Source organism: Achroia grisella, unplaced genomic scaffold (genome assembly GCF_030625045.1).
Source record: "Achroia grisella isolate CSIRO2021 unplaced genomic scaffold, CSIRO_AGI_Agris_v1 utg869, whole genome shotgun sequence".
NCBI lineage: Eukaryota > Metazoa > Arthropoda > Insecta > Lepidoptera > Pyralidae > Achroia > Achroia grisella.
In genome coordinates, this window is record NW_026713049.1 from 1,459,827 (window position 1) to 1,483,476 (window position 23,650).

The 23,650-nt window shown below is 32.6% G+C and overlaps 4 protein-coding genes across 4 annotated transcripts in view; 2 read left to right on the forward strand and 2 right to left on the reverse strand.

Moving 5' to 3' along the window:
* The first annotated feature begins 2,698 nt into the window (after window positions 1-2,698).
* On the forward strand, window positions 2,699-5,064 carry LOC131852903 (DET1- and DDB1-associated protein 1). Its single transcript, XM_059203650.1, has 4 exons — window positions 2,699-2,861; window positions 2,964-3,102; window positions 3,370-3,431; window positions 3,949-5,064. The coding sequence occupies exons 1-4, from the start codon at window positions 2,859-2,861 to the stop codon at window positions 4,048-4,050; spliced, it is 306 nt and encodes a 101-aa protein (XP_059059633.1). The 5' UTR covers window positions 2,699-2,858; the 3' UTR covers window positions 4,051-5,064.
* A 1,858-nt stretch (window positions 5,065-6,922) lies between these two features.
* On the reverse strand, window positions 6,923-8,729 carry LOC131852912 (inactive selenide, water dikinase-like protein). Its single transcript, XM_059203661.1, has one exon. The coding sequence runs from the start codon at window positions 8,539-8,541 to the stop codon at window positions 7,333-7,335; it is 1,209 nt and encodes a 402-aa protein (XP_059059644.1). The 5' UTR covers window positions 8,542-8,729; the 3' UTR covers window positions 6,923-7,332.
* Window positions 8,730-9,343: 614 nt separating this feature from the next.
* On the forward strand, window positions 9,344-15,820 carry LOC131852918 (dystrophin-related protein 2-like). The gene is made up of 11 exons (XM_059203666.1): window positions 9,344-9,490; window positions 9,577-9,713; window positions 10,246-10,447; window positions 11,064-11,295; window positions 11,942-12,103; window positions 12,584-12,715; window positions 12,970-13,220; window positions 13,730-13,859; window positions 14,192-14,501; window positions 15,059-15,265; window positions 15,537-15,820. Exons 1-11 carry the CDS (start codon window positions 9,432-9,434, stop codon window positions 15,656-15,658), a joined length of 1,944 nt encoding a protein of 647 aa, XP_059059649.1. The 5' UTR covers window positions 9,344-9,431; the 3' UTR covers window positions 15,659-15,820.
* Window positions 15,821-19,287: 3,467 nt separating this feature from the next.
* The window catches only part of LOC131852840 (hillarin), a 66,159-nt gene continuing 61,796 nt past the window's right edge, over window positions 19,288-23,650 (reverse strand). Inside the window, exons 10-15 of the mRNA XM_059203572.1 lie at window positions 23,019-23,227; window positions 22,216-22,346; window positions 21,618-21,761; window positions 20,966-21,079; window positions 20,128-20,305; window positions 19,288-19,679 (exon numbers count right to left, since the gene is read on the reverse strand). Of these exons, the coding sequence (XP_059059555.1) occupies window positions 19,543-19,679; window positions 20,128-20,305; window positions 20,966-21,079; window positions 21,618-21,761; window positions 22,216-22,346; window positions 23,019-23,227 (913 nt within the window). The 3' untranslated portion in view covers window positions 19,288-19,542. The remainder of the gene's footprint in view (window positions 19,680-20,127; window positions 20,306-20,965; window positions 21,080-21,617; window positions 21,762-22,215; window positions 22,347-23,018; window positions 23,228-23,650) is intronic.

Consider the following 23,650-nt stretch of genomic DNA (forward strand, 5'->3'; position numbering starts at 1 on the left):
AATGATGTGTATAACATCATGATTTTTTATTGATGAGGCTCCGGCAGTTCCACTGTATGGCCTGAGCTTGATCCATTATCTGTGATCTTATATATAGTATCAATAAGTAAAGCTACGTTGGACGGTGATATATTTGAATTCGATTGTTGTAAAAGGTCTAATAATGTTTTTATAATTGCTGAAATCTGAATATTTTTATCATGATTATTATTATTAAAAATGGGTTGAGATGGAGGGAGTGTGGGATTCATTTTATGATCTCATTGTGTGCATATTGATCATATCCTCTTGAGAATTTTGGTAGGGCTTTTGGTTTCAGAAACACTGTCTTTTTATATGACCTATTTTGGTTATTTACAGGAACTGTATTTAATGTAGTATAGTTTGGAGATTTGTCATTATTTATATTAGATGGGGAGGAAGGAGCTGTAAGTAAAGCATCTGCATAAGACATTTTATTAACTGGTGGATGTAATTTGACGGCTTCCATATATGAAATACAACTCTTACTCATAGTCTCTTTAATTGCTTTTTGCCGGTCAAATTCTAAACATTTTTTACTATTTGCTTGGTGAGAACCCTTGCACAAGCAGCACCAATAGTCATTTTCATCAATATTGCAATTCTCCCTGAATGTCCCTGTCCACATTTAAAACACCTTGGAGTGGCCCTACATTGGCTTTTAACATGGCCATACCTACAACAGTTGTAACATTGTACTGTGGGATATATATAAAGGGTTACAGGTAATGCATATAAACTCGGGTTGGCAGTACTTGTCCATCAAAAGTAAGAACAACAGTGCCTATATTTTCAAATGTATTTGTATTATCGATAGTAACTTTCCTTTTAAGCCGTCTCAATTTAAGTCTTGTACCGCAACCTATTGGGACACTTATATTTTGTAAAATGTCTTCATCAGACCAATCAGTGGGGACACCCCTTATTATACCCATACGTGTAATGTTAAAAGTAGGAATAAAAGCTTTGTATTTTTCAGTTGTTAAACTTTGATTGCATAAGAATGAATTTGCTGCTGTGAAATTTGAGAAAGACAAACTAATTCTATTACGACCAATTCGTTTAAGACTACCATTCACAATACCATTAATTTCTTTACGTTTCAGAAAGCGACCAAATGTGACGGGATGCAATGTTGTGTTGCTGTTATCATCTGAGAATTCCCTCTGGACATGAATTATATATGGTGCTGCATCTGATGGCTGATACCTAGTGCGAGCAATAGGTGTTCGAGTGATTTCAGTGTTTTGTGTAATATTATTGTTAAGAGCATTAGAAACTGCATTTTGAGATTTGGAATTGACTTCAGAATCTTTATTATTATATTGATCTATTATTGTTGTTTCATTTGTATAGTTCTTTTTATTGTACATTCTTGTTTATACTTCAATGTCTTGACAATCGTTCTTAATATATATCTCCGTATTCCAAGTCTTTTCCTGTATTTTCCTTTTACCTATATATATATAAAATAAAACTACAACACAAGGGATAGTTAGAAATGAGGTATAGTGGCCCCATTGCTAATAAGGTACCATGTCATGTGGACCCACTCAATTCCTCTGGACACCATCATGGTACCTACTGTTCACACAATGGGTTTACTGACCAGACTTCATGCTATATATCATAAGATATTATAATCTACTGATGCCTCGTGCAAGTTGCACTATTATTTATCCATTAAAAATAAAAATTATCGCAACTTTGCCCTCAAATATAGCATTTCAGAAATCTATTATTAATGAATGTCTACATCATAAACCGAACGTATATCCAAAATTTTAAAATGACTAAACCAGTCGTTTAGGCTGTGCATTGATATACCAGTTAGCTAGTCAGAAATTAACCGCATAACAAGGAACGTATTTCTCACAATTTAGCGAATCGATTAGACTGCGGAACAAAAAAATATATAATTGAAATACATACCGAAAAAGCGAAAAATCCAAATTAGATGTAGCTTCACATAGAAAAACCGTAATATCATTTTCTAAAAGATACTCCACCATACGATTTCGCTCAATTGAATTCTTGTTGTATCGGCTTATTACTTCATTGAGATAGCCACAAGCTTTACTTTGCGCCACAGTATCACGAGACGACAGTAGTCTCTTTATGTCCGATATGGCTTTATGTTTTCCACTTGGATTATAAGTTCGATTAAAGTTTGAGTTCAGTATCCCATACATATTTAAATCACAAATAAATAATTTTATTGGAGTCACTGAACAAATAATTTTTGCCTTTTAATTGGGAAATAAATAATAGAATGGAGAAATATCTAGGTTAGTAGGTAACTAACGTATACTTTTTAAACTTTAGAAATTTATTCGGTATTTAAATTTCCCTACATCAGCTATATTTTATCTACAATGTTTGAGACAAAGGTACAAAGCTATAGAGGTTACAATTATCATAGATAAGGTAATGTTAAATACTATTGTATAATATTTCAGTTGAAATTCTTGAACTAATTGCCATTTAATCGATAATACATAAAACAGCACAGATTATCGGGGACAGACAATAAAGTTTCATCAGTTCCACAATCAAAACAATTTGAGGGAGGGTACTTCCTAACTTCTATTTTTTTTTTATTGCTATGATAATACTCAGTATTTAATTTAATTATTGGTAACATTAATTCTGCAGTCAGTCAGTGTCAGTCAATGCAAAAGTGTTTTTTTATCAGTCAGTCAATCTAATTCGTATTCGCTGGTTGTACTTATATTCTATCCAAGAAATTTTATTTTTGGATTATTTTGTCTTTAATATTTATTTAAGATAATTAAAAGCTTGAACACGTATCCTAATCATATCACTATACAACTACAATGGCAAGTATAAATAGTACAGTTAGTTTTTTATTGAAATTTTGAGTTTGACGCACCATGCTTGGTCTTTGGAAACGTTTCAATATTTTTATTTTCATTCCACAGTCGGTGATAGAGTTTCTGAAAGATTTACCGTCGTATGACGAACATAATTTTACATTGTTTAACACGGATCACGGCATAAGAAATTGTTCTAAACGGCCTTCGATATATCTACCTACTAAGGACATACCTTCTGAACAAAGTTGAGTATATGTTTTTATGTCACTTTTAATTTTAATTGATCAAGCAACAGGCTTAAACTACCTTTTGCTTGATCAGTTACAATAATATCTGTATCATATATAAAGTACATTATGTTCTATATAACCACTTCATTAGAATAATCTGGAACTTTTATTTATGTTTCATAAGTCCAGTTAATGTTGATTTCACGTTAATAAATATTATAATTATTATAACCTCGCAGTTGTTTATGTTAATAAAAGTAAATTGTAATTATTTGTTCCAGTTATTGTAACAGAGAAAACAAATATATTGTTAAGATATCTTCATCAACAATGGGAGAAAAAGGTAATTTTATTTACTTCTTTATTTTAATAAAATATATTGCATATTGTTACAACAAGTTATTTTGTGTTAATAAAAACTTTGTAATAATTTTAGCAAAATTGTATTTTTAATTTTAAAATAAAATTTGAAACTTCATGTACCAATAACATTTTTCTTATATTTCAAACGATGAAATTGAACTTTCTTTAAAATTCTATTTATAAAAAAAAAAACAGTGCAAAAAGAAGAGTAGAAATAAACATATTCACTTTTAACATTGTCTCAATCTAATTAGATTAAAGTTGATGGTTGTTTCTTTTAATATGTTCCAAATCTATTTTTCCTCACTTAAGAATGGCCTATAGATTTAGATTATATATTATATATATACCTAAATACACACAAATATATATATACATATATACTTTGTGTGTATTTAGGTATATTGTGATTGGATTAAGTTAATTATAGGCATTGAACATAGAGACTACTGACTGACATGTTTTTATATTAATGGGGATAATAATTCATATTACAGAACAATAATTCACCAAAGAAACGTGACCAAACGCATATTGAACAAAATGGTGATGACAACCGACCACGCAAGAGGCCCTGTCTCAACTCCCCATTAAACTGAAATCACTGTCAAGCATCATCAGTTAGTTTGTGCTTCAGTTATAGACTCCATTATGTGTATGGTGTTTTTGTATTAATGATTGCATTCAACATTTTTAGTTCAAATTGGACATTAATTCTCGAGACACACTGGTTCCACGTCTTTTGGGAAGTGCCATTTTTTAAGGCTTGATCTGTTAAATATTTTATAAATCTCTTGATCCAAGAATAATGTAATCGGTAACTGTATGTTACATTACAGTGTGTTAAATAAAATATTATTTTTATCCATTCCAAGTTATTTTTAAGTGTTTAATAAGTGTATGATTTAGGATGTAAGGGATAGGGTATTCAAATCAGAATCCACTGATTATATACATACTTTTCTCCAAGGAATATAGGTTGAAATTCAAATGTGAAAATTAATTTTGAAAAGTAAATGATTTTTTTCATACATTATTTTATATTGGTTTCCTTTACATGGAGCCTTATATGAAAATTTGAAATAATGTTACTTCAAACAGTTGTGCATTGACTGATGAGGCTGTCATATATAGCGAACTATTCCTTTGAGAAAATGGAGTTTCATAAATACCATTACTGGATTTCAGATTGTTATGACCTTACCATCACACCTATTAATGTACATATAAAAACGGAGGTATAATTTTACAATTATGAATCTGTCACAAAAGCACCTGATGGTATAAAGATATTATAATACATATTTTTTACCCATAAATTAAGAATGTGTTCAGTAATTTAAGTGCTTACACAATCGCCACTCAACAGGCTTATCCTGAAGGATTGTCTCATTTGGTGGAATACTTGACATGACATTATTTATGAGGACGCTTCTCATGAGATCCTGAACATTATGCTGCGTAATAAAAAAATAATTTCAGGAAGATAATATCTTCATTTTTTAATACAATAGCACTAGTGTAGTAAAAAGAAAATACTTCAGAATAAAATTGGTCACTTTATGTTTTATATATTTGGTTTATATTTTATTACCTTTTATTATTTATTACTATTTATTATTAAATAAAATGTTAAGACTGAGTGTTCTGTAATTTAGAGCACTGTGACGCCATTTTGAAAAGTTGTTAAGAAAAGTTAAGAATAGTAAGGCAAACATTCCTCCAAATAGATTTACGAGAGTTAAAAATAGAATCCTCTTAAATAGATTTATGAGAAGCGTCTTTTAATTAATTTAGTAATAGAGTAGATTGTGTTGTTGGTTACATCTTGTTGGTTGAGTATATGGTATAGTAACTACATATAGCTTTTTAAAAATATGAATCCCAGTTATATTACACTATTGTTGTTACACTGCAATATACACGTGTCTATCTACATTTTTAAATTTAGATAATTTTGCACTTTGACTCGCGCATTCGTCATTGTATGCCAGCATAATAGATTATATTTATAAAAAAAATATATAAATAAATATGTGCATATATTTTTCGAAATAAAAGGTAGTCTACAAGTAGTGCTACAGTATTGATAGATTTGAAATATGGAAAGTTTACGAGATATACTACAAAGCAATAATATATTATTATGATTTATACATACATAGGTATAGTTATGCATGTCTTTTTAGATTTATTACTCATCCATTTAGTCAGTACTTTGGTAGCTTTTCTTTTATCCACTATATTTTATATAAGCTTTTAATTAATTTCAGAACATGAATAAATATTATATTGTATATACATACATAAGCTTTTACTCTAAAGACTACCTTAGACGATAAAATTTAAAAATCTTAGTACAACAAAATGATGTATCATTCATGGGCATGAAGTCAGGTCAGTTAGCCCATCTTAGCTAATGGTAATTTACCACGATGGCTAACAATACAATTTATCATTCATGTCATGTTTGAATGGTCTGGGTCAGTTAGCCTATCATGACTAATAGCAATTTACCATGGTTTCCAGAGGATATCGCGTGGAGGTCAACTTGACATAGTACATTGTTGGTTAGTCCACATTACTAACAATCCCCATCCGAAAGAGGTTTCACTCCTAACGACAACGTGCTGCGCGTGTGTTCATGCCACTTGGGACTACAGAATTTAATAGGATACTATTCTAATCGGAGAAAATGCTCGTACATCTACTGGTTACTACTACTACTACTGGTTTGGGCATCGTCGTCAGTTCTGGTAGAAAATTAACACGATTCTATGGCTTGGGTTTGCCAAGTCGCCTCGAGACAGAGTACTTTTTTGTGGGTGTAAATCCACCCTATATCTGCTGAGATTCTGAAAAAAATTACACTTTAAAAAAGGTTAGGGACATAATATACCTACATAAAAAATGCCAGTCAAATAACTTCATCCTTTCAGAATCAGTAATAATGCTTATATCACAAAATAAAAAATAGATAATTTTAACAGATGTCTACAATAGCTGCATCATCACATGTATACTGCATACATTTTTTTATCATATAAGAATTGTAGTTGTTCATCTCAATTATATAAAATCAGCCTATTATATCCCTCTTTATCTATTTGATGGTCTCATTAACGCTTTAGTACAGCCATTTAATCCGATAGTCGCTGGTTTGATTCCCCGAACGCTACAAATATTTGTGGTTATATTAGGTTAGGTGTTTTATACATTCTACATGTATTACGTATTTAAAAAAATATTTAAGCATATCTATCAGTCGTTTAGTACCCATGCTCTATTTAGCGAGGGACTAAATGGCGCAGTGCGAATTTTACAGGGTTATTGATATTATTATTTATACTAATAATATAAAGAGAGAAAGAGAGGAGTTTCTTCTAATAAGTGTACCTTATCTGTTATTAAGATGATCTAAGTGTGTGGGGAATTGGGGATATATTTGGAAATTCAAATAAAACTACAATATGACTGAAAAATAACTTTATTCTAATAATTATTTTTATTCTCACAATTTGCAGGAAATGTTATAAAGCTGCAAACAAATGCTAGGTTATGTCATACCTAATGGAATCATTCTCTTATTCATAATATCGCCTTATACATATAAACACCGAAGTCACTAGATCAAGTTCTCTAAAAGCTTTCTTATATCTATCACCAGAACATACTGGCTGTTCATTATGATACAAAAAAAATAGCATTTAGCTAGAAAGAAAGAACTTCATACATATAAGAAAACAGAGAACCCTTAAATTATAGATAATAAATTGTTTAAAATAAAACTTCACTATTAGTGAAGCTAGTGAGAAGTCAAACTTAAATTGTAAAAAATTTCAACTTCAAAATGTCTCAATCATCGATGATGTTCAAATTATTTAATCTTTAGCTGGCACTTCAATAACTCGGGGCTTGTCAATGATACGGGCAGTACGGTTGCCTTTTTCTACAATACCAATAATCCAGGCCTGGTAACCCTCCTGCTTCTCAATGTCTTTACAGTATGCTGCGGCCTGTTCACGTGGCAAACAGATGAGAAGGCCACCTGACGTCTCGGGGGCGTGACCTTGAAGCAACTGGAACATGTTGCCACAAGCTTTCGCCACAGCTGCCATCTTGGCTATCACTGGCAAGTTGTGTATCACAAATGATACTTCATTCTTTTGATGTGATGCTAAGTTTTGTGCATGGCCAAGCAAGCCAAATCCAGTAACATCTGTAGACCCATGAGCATTATATTTATGCATAAGACGAGCTGCAATACGATTCAGTCTGCTCATTGAGTCCATAGCGCGGTGGTAAGCTTTACGGACATCCTCTTCAGATACCACCAATTTAATTCTATTCCAACGCTCAGGCTGGTCAAGCCATTGATGGGCATTAACAGCTACCTGGGTGCCTAGGGGTTTTGTTAGCACCAGCACATCGCCCATCACAGCATTGTCTGGTACAATGTACTCATTTGGTTGACAAATTGTGGTAGCAACCCCCCCAATAGTACACCAGGGGTTGATGACTGTTTGGCCACCAGTAACAGACGTACCGGCTTCTAGCGCAGAATCCTTGAATCCTCGCATGATAAGGGGAATAACTACATCACGTTCCTTTTCAGTCATCTTGGTTGAGACTCCCAAAAGCATTAACATATTGTCACATTCAGTCACACCCATGGCGTACAGATCGCTGAGAACGTTAGCACACGCAATTTTTCCCATCATGTAGGGATCATCCACTAGCGGATAGAAAAAGTCAGTCGTTTGCACCAAACAAAGTCCCCCGTGTCGTAGTGGCGTCACCGAGCAATCCAAACCAATGCCGATGCGTGGTATCGCCACATGCATAAATTGATCCTGCTCCTGTTGTGAGTAGTCTTGCTGCAGAGATTCCACCAATTTCCCCAAAACATCTTGAGGTACTTTACAGCTTCTGCCTTTTAAATCCGCAAATCGCGTTAAACGAAAACTGGCTTCCAAGTCGTGCGCCACTGGATCAAATGGCCGACGCAGGGCCAATGCATTGGGGTTACCGGCCATTTCCAATTGTGCCGCAGCTAATGTATCCTGCGCTACACTGGACTGATACGACATATTACACAAAAACAAAACAATAATAATATTTGGTTCTAGGTATTTCGGTTTAAAATGCCGAAACCCGACACGCCGCCAAATGACGCTTGCAAAATGGCGTCTCCTTTACAAAGAGAAAATGGTAGTAAACATTAAACAGGCTCAAGATGCTGTCATTGGATCAAATGTCGTTGTGGCATCATAGACAGGACAGTGATTGGTTAATATTTTTAATATTTTCTTGCCAGGCGATGAAAACATGTTTATGAATTTCTTAAGCGTTCCATTTCAAGCAAAAAGAAATATATTTCCAGATGTGCTGTCAAAATATTTCAGACAAAAATAATTCCATAGAAGTTTTTTTTTTTTTTTCCATATTCGTCCATCTCCTTTTCAGTGATGGAACAGGCAAAGATCCTTAGACCGTACAGCCTAGTCTACATTTAAGCTTCTTCATATTTGAACAAGTGATGAGGCCAAAGGCCAATTCTTTTGTATGTTTATTTATTATGTTTTCATTCGTGTTTAAGTCTTAATATCATCGTGTAGTCGTTGTTCCCGCGCTCCCCCCTAATTCCATAGAAGTATTGCTGCATTTTGTACTTTTTTTTATTTTAAGTTTATAAATCAACTTTGTAGAAATTGTAGAAATATTTCTTTTGTTTTAAATATACTTCGTGATTTTAAAAATAACCATCTTTAGTGTGTTTGTTGTAATACATTTTCAATAATTCCACTAGAATATTACTAAAATAATGTATGCTGTGTTAAAAAATCTATAGTCGGTCTGTGGTGATCGTATATCTGTGCTTTACAGATCCAAGGACGGATTGGTAGTTTTTTTTAATATTTAAAAGTTGAAAATAATAAATAATCATTTTCATTTCAAATGATTTGAAAATCAAAACAAAATGTCCAACATTACATGGAAAAAGATTGAAAATGAGGGAGGTTACCCGTGTTACGTTGAGTAAGTACACTTTCACGAAGCTTTAACCTACTTTTCGTATTGTAAAACTTATGAAAATAATTTAGAGTCGTACTTCTATATTGCAGCGAGACCAGTGGAAGTCAGCAGTATGATCATCCCGAATTCCAGAAAATAATGGAGGCTCTTAAAGAATATGACGATATTAAGTACAGTGCATACAAAATTGCATTTAAAATATTTTCTTTGCAAAAGCATTTATTAGGTAAGGCATTCTCAAACTTCAAAAGTAAAACTTTAAAAATGTCATTGAAATTGTAGAAACTTTTTCTGATAATGTTGATGTTATTGATATGTAAGAATTGGGCTTTTTGTAATATGATAATCAAATCCATCTATGTCACTCTACTAAACTCCTATATAAATATATTTCAAGAAAAACAACTATGGAGTCTATTTTGTTGTTTCTGTTTACTTACTCTACTGTAAGGCTAATAAATGTAATATACTGTGTATACATATATTAGTTAAGGTATACATATTGACATCAATACCATAATGAATTTTGTTGTGAGAATACCAGAATAATAATGTAGGACTGATCTTGTAGTATCAACATTATACAAAATTATAGAATTTATGTTTGTTAAAATTTTTTTATTAAATCTTTATGTGGAACTTTATTTAGTAAATTTATTTACATTCATATACAAGTATTGCTTCATTATTGTTGTGTTGGGAGTTGTCTCTTCTATATTTTTATTTTCCCATTTTTCTGTATTGTTATTTTCCTCTAGTACCTCCACTGCGCATAAGCTCTGGAGTATTTGCACGACATCAACTCAGCCTTTCGGAAAGCAGCCTGTCTTTGGACACAGCTGAGTTGGAAGCAGTTTTAGCAGACATATATTTTGCAGCGGAGAAGGAGGGCCTCTTCAGTGGCGATGTGGACTTAGTTGTTGACTTGTTGATCAATTTGTTGCTTAATGTTTACGATAGGTAAGTTAAAAAAAGTGATAAATATTATATATTAGCTGTATATCCTGCATTCCTTATGTACAGCAAGACTCTGCATAACACTGTTATCTGTCATAATGGAAAGATGTTGAGGAAATAGTTTAAGGGCCAGCAGCTAGTCTTTCTAATAATGAGCTTAAGGAATTAACTGTGCAAGTAGAAAACAAAAATATTGATAGTAGTGATTCTGAAGAAAAGAAAGAAAGATAGCCTAAGCAGGATCTTACTGTAATATATCTCAATATCCAGTAATTTCAAATTTCATTCTTCAACTGAAATAGGTCACTAAGCCAGTTGTAGTGTGTATGGTGGTCCTGCCTAATGCTAACAGTTTATTCTGTCCGGGCACCAGTGGAGGATGATAAGATGAGCATAAAGTCTGGTTAGGTAGTCCTTAGTAGCAAATTCACCTGGAATTTATCACAATGGTTTCCAGGTGGAACCACCTGGTGGTCAGCCTGACATGGTACATTGCTAGCAATGGGGCCATCAGTCCACATTACTAACAATTCCATTCCCCCCCATGCTTACTTATTACATAGTCTACCTTAGTAAACAATACAATTGTGTTTTTAAATAAAATACAAATGTATTATAGAGATAGAAAGGAGCCAGTTAGAGTGCTATCAGCAAAGACACTACTGATTATACTCAGTACAGAGTCAGCTACAGAGAAATGGGCGGCGCTTGCTAATTGTTGCGCCGATCACAATGGATGTGTGTCGCCACGACGGCTGGCAGCACTCCTGGCTCATATGACAGCGTTGCCAGAGTATCTTGGCGTACCTTGTGACCAGGTGCAGGCTGATGTTGATGCTTGCTTTGACAAGGTATTAATTTATATCTTAATATAAAATGTAAAACTTAAGTCAGTTTGTATTCTATGAAATCCTAAAGTACTGAACCTTATATATATAAAAAAAAATCTTTCAAATTTCATTTAAATGATTTTATACGTATACTTGTTAGTTCTAAGAGTTGTTATCTAGTTTTTATACACCTAAATAATTAGGGTGTAATTAAAAAAAATCTATTTCTTGACATATTTTTTTTATGATTAAAAAATACAACTCTAAATTTTCACCTTTCTACCATTAAGTAATTCCTATTTTTTTATAGCTATATTAATTTAAAAAAATGTTTGCCAGCGGAGTTAATATCTGTTATTATGAATTGCTATCCATTAGTCTCTCTGAAACTCTAAAACAGTCTGATTGACTTAAATTTTATTGATTTGTTTCTTCATTAATGCACATCTAACTATTTATTCCATAGAAATTGTTAAATTTATACAATATATTTTAAACTGGCTTTATTCTTTTCATTTTAAACATAAAATCGTCTGTAGTCAATGCTACAGTTATTTATTCTTTTTATGTGTAAGGTAATCAGGTGATGTATAATTTAAAATTTATAAAATAATATATAAAAATATAAAAAACAAAAATAAGTGGATAATACTAAATATTATTTCAGAGCGCCGGTATGCTTGGCGTGAGTACACGCACAGTGGCTGAATGGGGCGTAGCGAATTGTACAAGCGCGCGATGGCTACCGGCCGTACAACGGGTTGTCTGCAGCAGAAACAGCGCTAATGTTACCGCTGCGTGCGCTGCGTGCTTGCAACCACTTATACAGGTGTGATAATTTAGAAATAAAGTCACATCCTTTTCTTTGAACTTTTTAAAATTAGAATGTTTTGTAATAATTGCCTATAATTTTTTTTTAAATAATTTATATATAAGCACTAGTCACACTGTAACCGTTTAACTTTTTTCAAATTAGAAAGTTAACTAGATTTATAATAAAGGCTATAATTTTTTTTAAATACAATCCCTATAAAATTTAATTTAACAAATTATATTATAATTATAGAAAAAGAATATCAAACTCCAAATTGACTGCTGTTTATACTGCCCGATACAGTTGCTTAAAATGCTTTGCTAAATTCTGCAGTATTAGAACACTATTAAACAAATTGAAGACGTATTTCACATTATAGACTAATTATATAATATATATTTAAATGAAGTATATCTGTTAAGTAAAACGTATGTATAACGCAAATGATGATCTTATTTTGATCTTCATTTACCGGGTTTTTAATCACACTTTCAGGTGCTTAAATTTAAATGCTACAAGTGCAATGAAGTGTATTTCTGCGAGAAGTGTTACTTGTACGATAAGGACTTGTCCACTGTAAGTGGACATAAGAAAACTCATTTGGTGCATGAAATAGTTGATGGAGAGGTAAGTATTTTATTAATTGTATTAATTTCCTTACATACCAAGACATGTATTAGAATGAATGATAGGCTACTATTTTTGTTTTCAAAGCAAGCTGCATTTCTTACTTCTTACATTTTCATATAGTCTCAAATACGCCAGATACTGAATGGAGGAATTAAGTTACGGAATGGAGAGCGAAATTAGGTGGAGTACAAAGTTCTTATGCCGTCATATGTTGTAAAATTCCCTTATTTAATATTACGTTTTACTTTCAGACAAAACCACCAGAGTGTCTTAGTTTTATTAAAGGCATGAAGCGATTCTTCTTTTGCACAAGGACTAGGAAAAAAAAGATTTCAAAGAAGAATCCTAAAAAGCTGGATAAAGCTGATAGTACGGTACGAATAAAGCGTGACGGTAAACCTACTATATTTACGTCCACTGTTGGCAAGGCATCAGGGAATGGTGCAAACAATCCCACTTGTATGTTGCAGGATATTATAACTCAGCTGGAAACTCAGAACAAGTGAGTCGCAATTTTTTTTCCATGTAATTTAAATGGTAAACTAGTTGATCGTCCATCTGATGGTAAGTGGTAACGGTCGCTTATAAACTTGAACAGCACCATGGCCATTACATTATCAAATGACAAAATTATGAGTGATACTTTGCTATTCTGGATGACTGAGAAGTCATATGCCTCTGTACCCTGTAATTTTACTGCCTTATCAATATAATACGTATCACAATAGTCTGTAATAGGCCTACATGAATGAAAATATTAGATGATAGATACCTTACTGTGGGAAAGTTGCTAATTCTCAAGCTGAGAACTAAAACTTTGTTGTGTTAATATTAGTCAATATAATTACGACTTCATTCATTCTATACTAATTTTCATTGTCAATAAATTCATGTCCCAACACTGATCACATATATTTAAAACAAGTTGACATAACTTTCTATAGGTCTATAGGTCCCCCTGCCTCTGTTTTACAATATGAAGATACAGTAACTAATTGTATCACATTTTAGGGCGCTAGAAGACCTTTCCTCACAATTACAATCAATGTCAAAGGACACACCGGACAGCAGTCTAAAAGATAAAGTGGAAGCACACTGGCATCAAATATCCATGCAAATTAACAGGCTGAAGATATTAAAGGTTTGAGTTTAACATAATATGACATTGTAAATAGATATATTAACCATACACACACATAAATAGTGTATCCAAATTTATCCAGACAGTTGTTTTAACTATTTTCTCCAAATTTAATTAATAATATAATTAATTTCAGAAATCAATTGATTAAAAGTTTGAAAGTAACTAGTAGTAGTAAGGTAAGTATTACTACTAGTTAATTTTAAACGTTTACATTTTGGTAATTGTTAATATAGTTAATCAGATGGTAACTATGTTGTATTAGATGAGGTTATAAGCTTTGACTTCTCTTAATATACATGAATAAATTTTGATATTAAACTTATTTTTAGGAAAATCTATCATCAAACATAGAAAACATCCCACCAGAAGCTAAAAAACCAGATAAAATCGAGCGTCCTCAAGCTTTTGATCTATTCAGTCCAATACCAGTAGAAGAGAAGCAGTCGAAACTGGTGGACTTGAAGAACCAGCCCCGGGTCCTGAGCATGGACTCCGGAAACTTCTCTGTGGTCTCCAAACAAGCGGATAGTAACAATTTGATGACGATGTCCGGAGATGCTCTAAAGCCAGTAGTCGTTCATGCCACATCAGATAGTATATCCACTGTGTCTATGAATGATATTAGCAATTGGTATAATGGTATGTATAAATTAAGATTGATGATTTGAGAACTTACAAGAAATAGAAATAATCTTTCAGATAAACTCAATACAAGCACTTTTGAATAGTCATATTTTTTTATTCCAAGTCCAAGAATTATTTATTTTATAAAGCAACTGAATCTTATAATAATTACACAAGATATTATTTATAATATATATATATATAATTTTATGGTAAATTGAGATCTTTATCTTTCGACGTTTTAACTAGATTGCACTAGCCGTGGTCACGAGCTGACAATTAAAAACAACTAACCCTTAACTAACTAGAGCTTGCGTTAGGAGTACTACAACCAATATAAGCAGTTTGCATATTGCGATGGTCGCGGGTTGGATTCCTCGCATGGTTCAAATATTTGTATATGAGTATGATTCTATGTATTGGTCTGGGAGTTTCCTATGTCTATTATGTATGTACAAAAGAAATATCTAAGTATTTATATCAGTTGTCTAGTACCCATAACACAAGCTCTGCTTAGTTCGGAACTAGATGGCGTTGTTGTCCCGGCTTATTATTATTCTAATGTATTACAGAAACTGAACCCGCCACAGACAAACGCAGCCAGCAATCTGTGAAGCCAGTGGATACAAACCAGTCGCTGTCCGCTACGGAACAGAAGTACGCGGCGGACATACGCAGCATGGCGTCCAGTAACGACAAGATGAAGGAACTCAACGCAGACCTAGACACGGTTCTGGACCGCTTGCAGCAAATACTCACCAATAACTTCGCTGTAGACGGTTAGTATTAATTAGTACAGGGGTGAGGAACCTTTATAGCAATTTTTTGGCCTACCGTTTGTCTCTCGACTTGAATGTCAGTACACACAGTTAGTGAGTGACCATCAAAGAAGCAAACACAGACAGACAAAAATTTATAAAATTGTTTTTTGATGCATTTACTGCATATACTTTCAAATGCATTTAGTGAAAAGCTGATAATTTGAAATTAAAGTCAATCACCTAAATAGTATTACTATGTTTATAAAGCTGTAACTGCCTTTTGTTTTAGATTCATGTTTTGATAATACGCAATTGCGCGAGACGGCCAACGAGATGGAAGGTCTTCTGGGTACTCTAATACGGGGAGTGGAACAGAGGGCCACGCTCAACGCAACCAAGGGACTAGTATGAATGTGTAAGTTTGTGTCACAGAGTATATTAGTATATAGACAGTCTGTGGTATACTGCCATTATAATAAAGAAAAGGTATATTGTGGAGTACAGATTATAATGTTTATATTTCCAATTTGTACAAACTCCAAGTTATATAATAATGAACTGGTTTCTAGTATATAATAGAACTATAGTTTGTATATTATATATCATCATAGTGTTTTTTTATGTAGAAGATGAAATTGGTGATAATTTCTTATTTGTTTTAATGAATTGGGAAGAAAGTAGTAATAGTAGATTTAATTTTATAAATATTTGTATGTATTTTTCTATTTTATTACTTATATTAGTAACTAAGAGAAAGTACCCAATTTTTGGAATTGTTATAAATATTTTTATGTACTTTTATTTTTTATGACTTATATTAATAATTAAGAGAAAGTACCCAATTATGACAATGGAATAATTTTAAATTGAAAATATAGTAAAGCTTTAAAAATAAAAGTTTGTGATTTAGATCTGACAATAATGGAATATATATATATTGTATTACTATTTAAATTTAGAGTTATTATGAATTTATTAGAAAAGATAACGTAATATATTTCTAATTTCTGCTAAATTAAACTATTTAGTACCAATTTCGGTCAACTGTTTTCAAACAATATCTAATCAATCAGTAACTAAACGACCTTTTGACCTTTTTCCGAGATGTGATATACAGCATATTATAGTCAAGTATATATTGTATTCTTAATATTTTTATTTTGTGATTTACGCGAACAAAGCCACGACTTTCAGCTAGTCTCAATAAAACTTATGTCACAAAAGAAACCAATACACATTTTCTTACTTTATTATTAGTCTTTTTGAGACAAGTGAAAGATCAGTAATACAAGTATACAATTACACGTATAAAGATCTGACTATATATAGGATTGTAAGATGAACTTTAAAAATAACGTAATAAAGTCTGTTTTTGTAGAATGAGCAAAATTCTAATTAGAGTTAGTTCTAAACATGCCGTCCATTTGAAACTGGTGCTCAATGGATCAATTGAATATAGAATATATAATTTAATGATAAGGAATATCTGAGATTAAAGTCTATTTGACTTGTTTGCTCCACGGGCATAAATTAGCTCTGATTTTTTTTTATACAAATGTCAAGTACATGATCACCTCCGATCTATCCCCCGTCCAATTCAAACGGGGATCGAAATTATGACGTTTGAGCCGAGGTTCAAATACCTAACGGTCTCCTCAGACTAAAGTCGCATCCGTCAGGATGGAGTTGGTCCTTCATCCATAAGTCCTTCCGCAGGTTTGGAGTGCCATCTGCACTCGCCGCCTATCGTTCGGTGAAGGTTTATGACCTTCTGCGGATAACAGCATTAGAATAGTACGAAAATAAATTGGATACTGTCTAATGGTACATGGATTTTAGCCATGGCATTTTGGTATTCTTCAATGCTTGCAATAGTATATGCATAATTATCTTTTCTCTTGTGATAAAAATGTTCAAATCATTTATAAATTCGAAGAATCTCACCGTATCAGAACTGTATAAGTATAAATAAAAGTTATTATTGAAAAATAACATGCCATATATTCTTATAAAATTTACATATATTGCCGTGTTTATTAAGTATAAAAATACATTATAAATTAGACATTAGCCAAACTTCGTTCTCGGTACGCTGTATAATAAATTGCTATATTTCATTGTGTGTAACAAAAAAAAAGTTTTAATAAAATATAGCAATTTATCTAGATTTATGAGTTAAGCGTAAGTGTTGAACTACTCGTAGATTGTAAACACTATGAACACTGTACGTGATAGGCCCGGACCCTATTTAGATATTTTAGTTTATTACGATATAAGTGCGTTGTAATGGTTATAACACGAGGCGTAATAGAGCCGTTTGTGTTAAATACGCACGTATATTGTAAGAGGTCTTCAACACACATGTTTTTAAATAAACTCCACCATAAAACTGTGATGCACACTATTGCTTTCCCTTTTATAAAATCAGCGCGCTGCCTATTAACTGGCACCGCGCGACGGTCACTTCGACAATTGAAAAAAAATAGCAAATAGTGCGGTTATGAACTATAATTTCACTATTTGCGTTTATAACGCACGCGTTTTTTATGAACTACTTTAAATATCGAAACTGCTTGAAATTTTATCCACTTTACGAGCAAGTGTGTTGAAAATATATTTTATACTATACTATATTTGAAGGTAAACGGTTACCGCAGCCAACAGACTGAAACCCAGGAGTGTCACGTGCGCATTGATTAAAAAAATATAACTTTTTTTATGTAATAGCTTTAACTTTTAATTCAATGTATTATTTAGAGTCCGGGTTTAAAAATTAAATAGTTAAGTATTTTGTCTTGTAAACTGCCACTAGAATCTCAAAAACCTAAATAATTTATTGTTTATAATACAATGTAACAAAAGAAAATAAAGCAATTAGATTGCTTTTGCACAACCTGTACTTATTATTATACTTAGATATATAAAAAAATATATAAAATTGATCTTTCAGTATCCGAATATAATTATCATTTACAAATGACATAGACTTGTATAAAAAATTAGTATAAAATCTACAATAAAATGTTTATTTAATAATAAGTGGACGGATTTTATTTATTCTATAATTATAATAATTATCTACATTTGGGTATATTTCTGTATGTTTTAGAAACACGTTTAAAAATTACTTAATGTTACGTATAAGCGAATTAATTAAAAATAATTGTTTTTGAATTTTATTAATTTGTGTGTGACAGCAAAATGTATGGTAGATTAGGTTGTATAGGTACAGTTCATACAAACACTGGTTACTCGTTACAAGCTCTATATCAAAAGCTATGTTTTCAGTTTGGTAATACCAAATGATAACTTAGCCTAAATCAAAGAGGGATGATTACTACTATAGTTGTGTAAGGGCAGGCACAGAGAATCATTTTATAATCTATCCCAACATACAATTATATTTCAAAGTCTATGTGGCCATATAGGTACTAAGACATCCAATAGAAGATATTAATACTGAATTAAGATTTATATGAATTGTGTATTTTTTCGCATTATTCTGCAAATTTATGTATACCTATATAAAAAATCTATTTATCTAAGTAGATTAATTTCCCGCTATATTTTTAAAATCCGTACATTTTCTTAGAAGCCGAACAATTGCGCGGGAAAATTCGCAGTGCGTATAAGTTTTTGTCCTTTCAACTGTTAGCTGTCAATATGACATTAGCGCTCCGACCAATTACAGGACTTCTCACAAATGAATAGTGTTCGAGTCGGATAAATGCCTTCTTCGCAGATATTTGTAATCTATTGATGTATTATTTTAAACGGTGAGACGAAAAGTTATAAGTATTAATTGCAGACTAAAATCATCCTTTATCACAAGTTATTTTACAATAACATTGTGATGTTTATGTAATAGCACAGAGTACTACATAATGTCAGTCTAGTTCTAAATTTTTTAAATTTTAAGATATCGATATTTAATGTTGAAGACATATGTTGCACTTTCAACCAATCGGACACAACATGGTGGTAATGTTCATTTAATTTTTTCATAATTTCCAAATATTGATTTTTTATGTTATATATTTTGCTCTTCTGTAATATCTGTAATTAAACATTATATTATACTTCTACACTTAGAACTTTACTGACAATAATACACACGCTTAATAATAACTGACACTACCAAAAAAGAGAAATATAAAAAGACGTGTGAATCCTTAAAAAAATAAAAGATTTTTTTTTGGAATACGTTCCAATTTTTTTTAATAATTTCAAGTGTCAATTAATTTATTAAGCGTGAATATATAATATCTTCTCGGTTATTATACTATATATTGATGTCAGTTCCTTTTGCTGCTGTTGATGAGGTACTTGCAGCAGTGGGTGAGAAGGTGCTTCTCTTTTTCGGTGGACCCGTTTTGGTGGATAGCTGTAGGCCCGCCGCGCTCACGAGTGTATATGTCTAGGCCGTATTGACCTGAAACAATATACATCATTATAATCTAGCTAAGTAGAGCTTGTGTTAGGGGTGCTAGACAACTGATAGAAATACTTAAATTCAATTTTTGTAAATATATACATAGAAATCTAAACCAGTCTATACACATAATAAAAATGTAGCTTATCGCTGTTTGTATATGGAAGATTTATGAGAAAATCTATTATTGGGGGACTTTATCAACTCAATAGTTATTAGAATTTTTATGTGCGTCTGTTCGCGTTAATTTTAGAAACATCTTTACCAAATAAAGTGCTATTTTTACTAATATATTGACGGTCCAAATGCGGATAACAAAGTCTAACATACATTAAAATACTAAAAATTTAGTAAATTTTGTTTTGATCCAATCGATTTACAAACAAAAAAGTTATGTGGGTACGAAGTAGGTGGCTTAGCTAGTATATAATAAACAAACACTGCTTACCTTCTTCTGGGAAAGTGATGTAAAAGGTGACGATGTCATCAGACACGTTTTGCTGCACGTACTTGGAAAGCCTCTTCTCATCAACGCCGTTCTTGTGCAGCGTCGCCATAAAGTCGGCCAGCGGTCGAGACATGCGGAACTGGATCTCCAGTTCGCGGCCGGCGAACACTAACGCTTCCTATTAATATAAGTTAATAATGATTATACTACACCATTCCAATCTAGTTTCAAATTAAGCAGAGCCACATTTTTTAAACAAATTGTGTTTAGGTTCGAATCCGCAATCATTCGATAAACATCAATGTTGTTGTAGAGTAGAAATCGGCCATCAAACTTCTATTGTTATTGCTTATAGCGAAAAAAACAATGTCATTTGCATGTAGTCACATTGTAGGAAATTTATATTTCCAGTAATTTAGTCTTCACAAACATTATAACTTAAGTTCCCTATGCTTTATTCTACAGACTTGAACGCGTCAATTCTGTAGAATAAGGCTTAAAGACACATGCTTAGACATGGAAATAATTTATCATTACATAGTATAAAACAAAGTCGCTGTCGCTGTCTGTCCGTCCCTATGTATGCTTAAATCTTTAAAACTACGCAACGGATTTTGAGGCGGTTTTTTTAATAGATAGAGTGTAGATAGAATTCAAGAGGAATGTTTACACATATAATGCATGTACACCCTTGCGAAGCCGGGGCGAGTAGCTAGTATATTATTAAATAGAATAGAGAATTGTTTATTCAATGACTTTCCGCGAAGAAGAAGACTGAGGAGAAAGAGAAAGAAACTTCCATTTTTCTGTTGTATAACATATTTACAATTTTGATTACCTGGTGCGTTATGGGTACAAGACCAAAAAGTCTAGTGGCCTTGGTGGGGCCCCACTCGCCGCTCGCACAGTCCGGTAAAGGTACCATCACGGTCTGCAGCTCGGCGCAGCAAATCTGAACAATAAATATTTAAATATTACGTTAACTGACATGGACTTTGTACAAGTCATCTGCGAAGCAGCTTGCTTTTGTAAATTGTGTGTTTATTACATTCTTCCATGTTATTATAGAACCATAAATAAATAAAATAAAAATCATTTGATATTCATACAAATAAAAAAAATAAAGAAATATATTTTGGTGTGGGCCACCCTCACTTAGGGAGATAGAAAACTATTCTCAAATCTGCCGAGTATATATTTTAAATTTCATGAAAATCAGTTAAGTAGTTTAGGATTCCATCGCAGACAAACAACGTAACGGAATTTTTTTATATATTAAGATATTTAATTTTTATATATTTACAGTGAAATTACATGATAATGTGATGTCCGTGGTGCTTATTTATATAGGTGATGTATAGCACTTTCCTTTAAGCCATTTGTGATTACAGTGACATACTTTAATTTCCACAAAATTACTACCATCATTTGTCATTTCTATATATTCGAATCATAGTCTACTGCCGGACATACTTCAGGTGTAACTGTACCTTAAATTTGCAGACGCTCTTGAACTTCATGGGTTCCCCAGTTAGGTATTCGCGAGGTGTTACCGCGTTTGCGAAGATATCCAACAGGAACGCTCCGCTGCACGGCGCGTGAACACGGAACGACACTACGTTGCCCACCACGGACTGTAATTTAAATTCATTATCAAATAAAATCCACATATAGGACCTTTCGGCCTCTTATGCAAGTCGTAATTTTTCAGCAACTTCTCGTATATTTTTTTTATTCAAAATCAAAATATCTTTATTTATGTAAGTCTATTACAGACTTTTATGATATGTCAAATCTACCGTCACTTGGAGTGCTTTCGGACTAAGAAGAACTGACAAGATACTCAGCTCTGAGCTTGTACATGCATACATATATACAGATTCATTTTTAAATTCAAATTTGAAATATAGTGGCCACCAGCATATGCAATTTTGTCAAAAGGAAATAATTTAATTAGTGTCCGTTATCCGTACAGACCAGTCCCCACAAGCAGCACCCTTTATTATAGTTATTTTAATCACTGTTAATGATTATTAATTCATTAGCTAACTTAATTAATTAATTCCTAGCTAGGTTTGGCCTGCTTACCTGCATGACGAATCTTTTGAGACTGACTCCATCAAAACCGTCGCCCTCTGTGTCGTAGAATTTCAGGTTGTAGTGGAAGATCAGGGAGCTCTGCATATGTGCCGGCATGGCTATGCGCATAGTCGCCGCACCTATATTACCATAATACTTATATATTTTTTATACAATGGTGGCAAAGGCATCCATGTGCTGGTAGGTTGTTATCGGAACATATGGGCGCCTAAAACACTAGGGGTCAAGAGCGCGTTGCCAACGCATCAGAAACCTTTTTGAAAACCTCATACTGTAGAGTTTAGGAACTTTGGGCCGGTAACTAGGCGGTATTTAACAACGTGAGTGTTTGAGGGAAGAATTAAGTATGCCATTACGTGATCACATCTAGGCAGTTGGGAAAACTCCCTTGTCTATGTATGTTTTAGAATAGTTTTTATGTGATTGAAGTTACAAACTAGTGGCACCTATCTAATCTATGGAAAGTGGCAACCGTTAACTGTAACAGTTATAAAGACAAGTATTTGTAGTTTGTATTCACATATATTATAAAGGCAAAAGTGTTACCTTTTTACACCTAATTGGCCTAGCAAATTTTCAAATTAAAATTATTTGTAAAGTATAGGAATATAGGTCTTAGAATAAATAACGTTAACACGTTATTTATTCTAGTAGTGTAACCACTATCTTCTGAAATTAAGAGTACAAATATGTGATATACTTTTTAATAATGTTCAGCCATTTGAAGTAATAATATCATCAGGTGGATATAAATTTACCTTAAGAAAAGTTTTATAGAATAAATCACTCACCAGTCGAGTCAGTGTACATAACGGCTTTAGTGTTGGGATCACTGAAGTATAACCCATATCTGAAGAACAATGAGCGTACAAAGGGCAACTCTTCGAAATCATGCAGCGTGATGGGCGTCTTCAGTAGCTGCCAGTCCGGTTGAAGAGGGAAGAACTCGTAGATGAACTCACGGGGATCTGTCAGGAAGTAATGGTCGTCGTACTCGTATCTGGAATAATTGTGATTTTTTAAATTAGTACTGGATTGTCGGTGATTAATTAAAGTCAGTTAGTCCATTGTTGTGAATTCACTAAGTATTAAATATGACTCTTAGATAGGAGGTTAACCTGATATGTATTTATATTACATATATTGGTTGTCTTTATTTGAGTCAAGCAATGGGCCACCCAATTGCTAGCAATGAAATTACTCGTATTTATTCTTTGTTATTATTAACACTCTCCTTTTTTCGTCGACTCAAACTAGGCGTAACTCATAAAGAAGGAGAAAGTATCTAAGTAAGTATTTCCCCCTAGAGGGGATGTTTAGATAGATAGATAGACAGATCCGATAAATTATTTATTCACCAATTATAAACACATAACATACTCATGTATGAGTATAGTACAGAAAAAATACATGAAGACGTAAA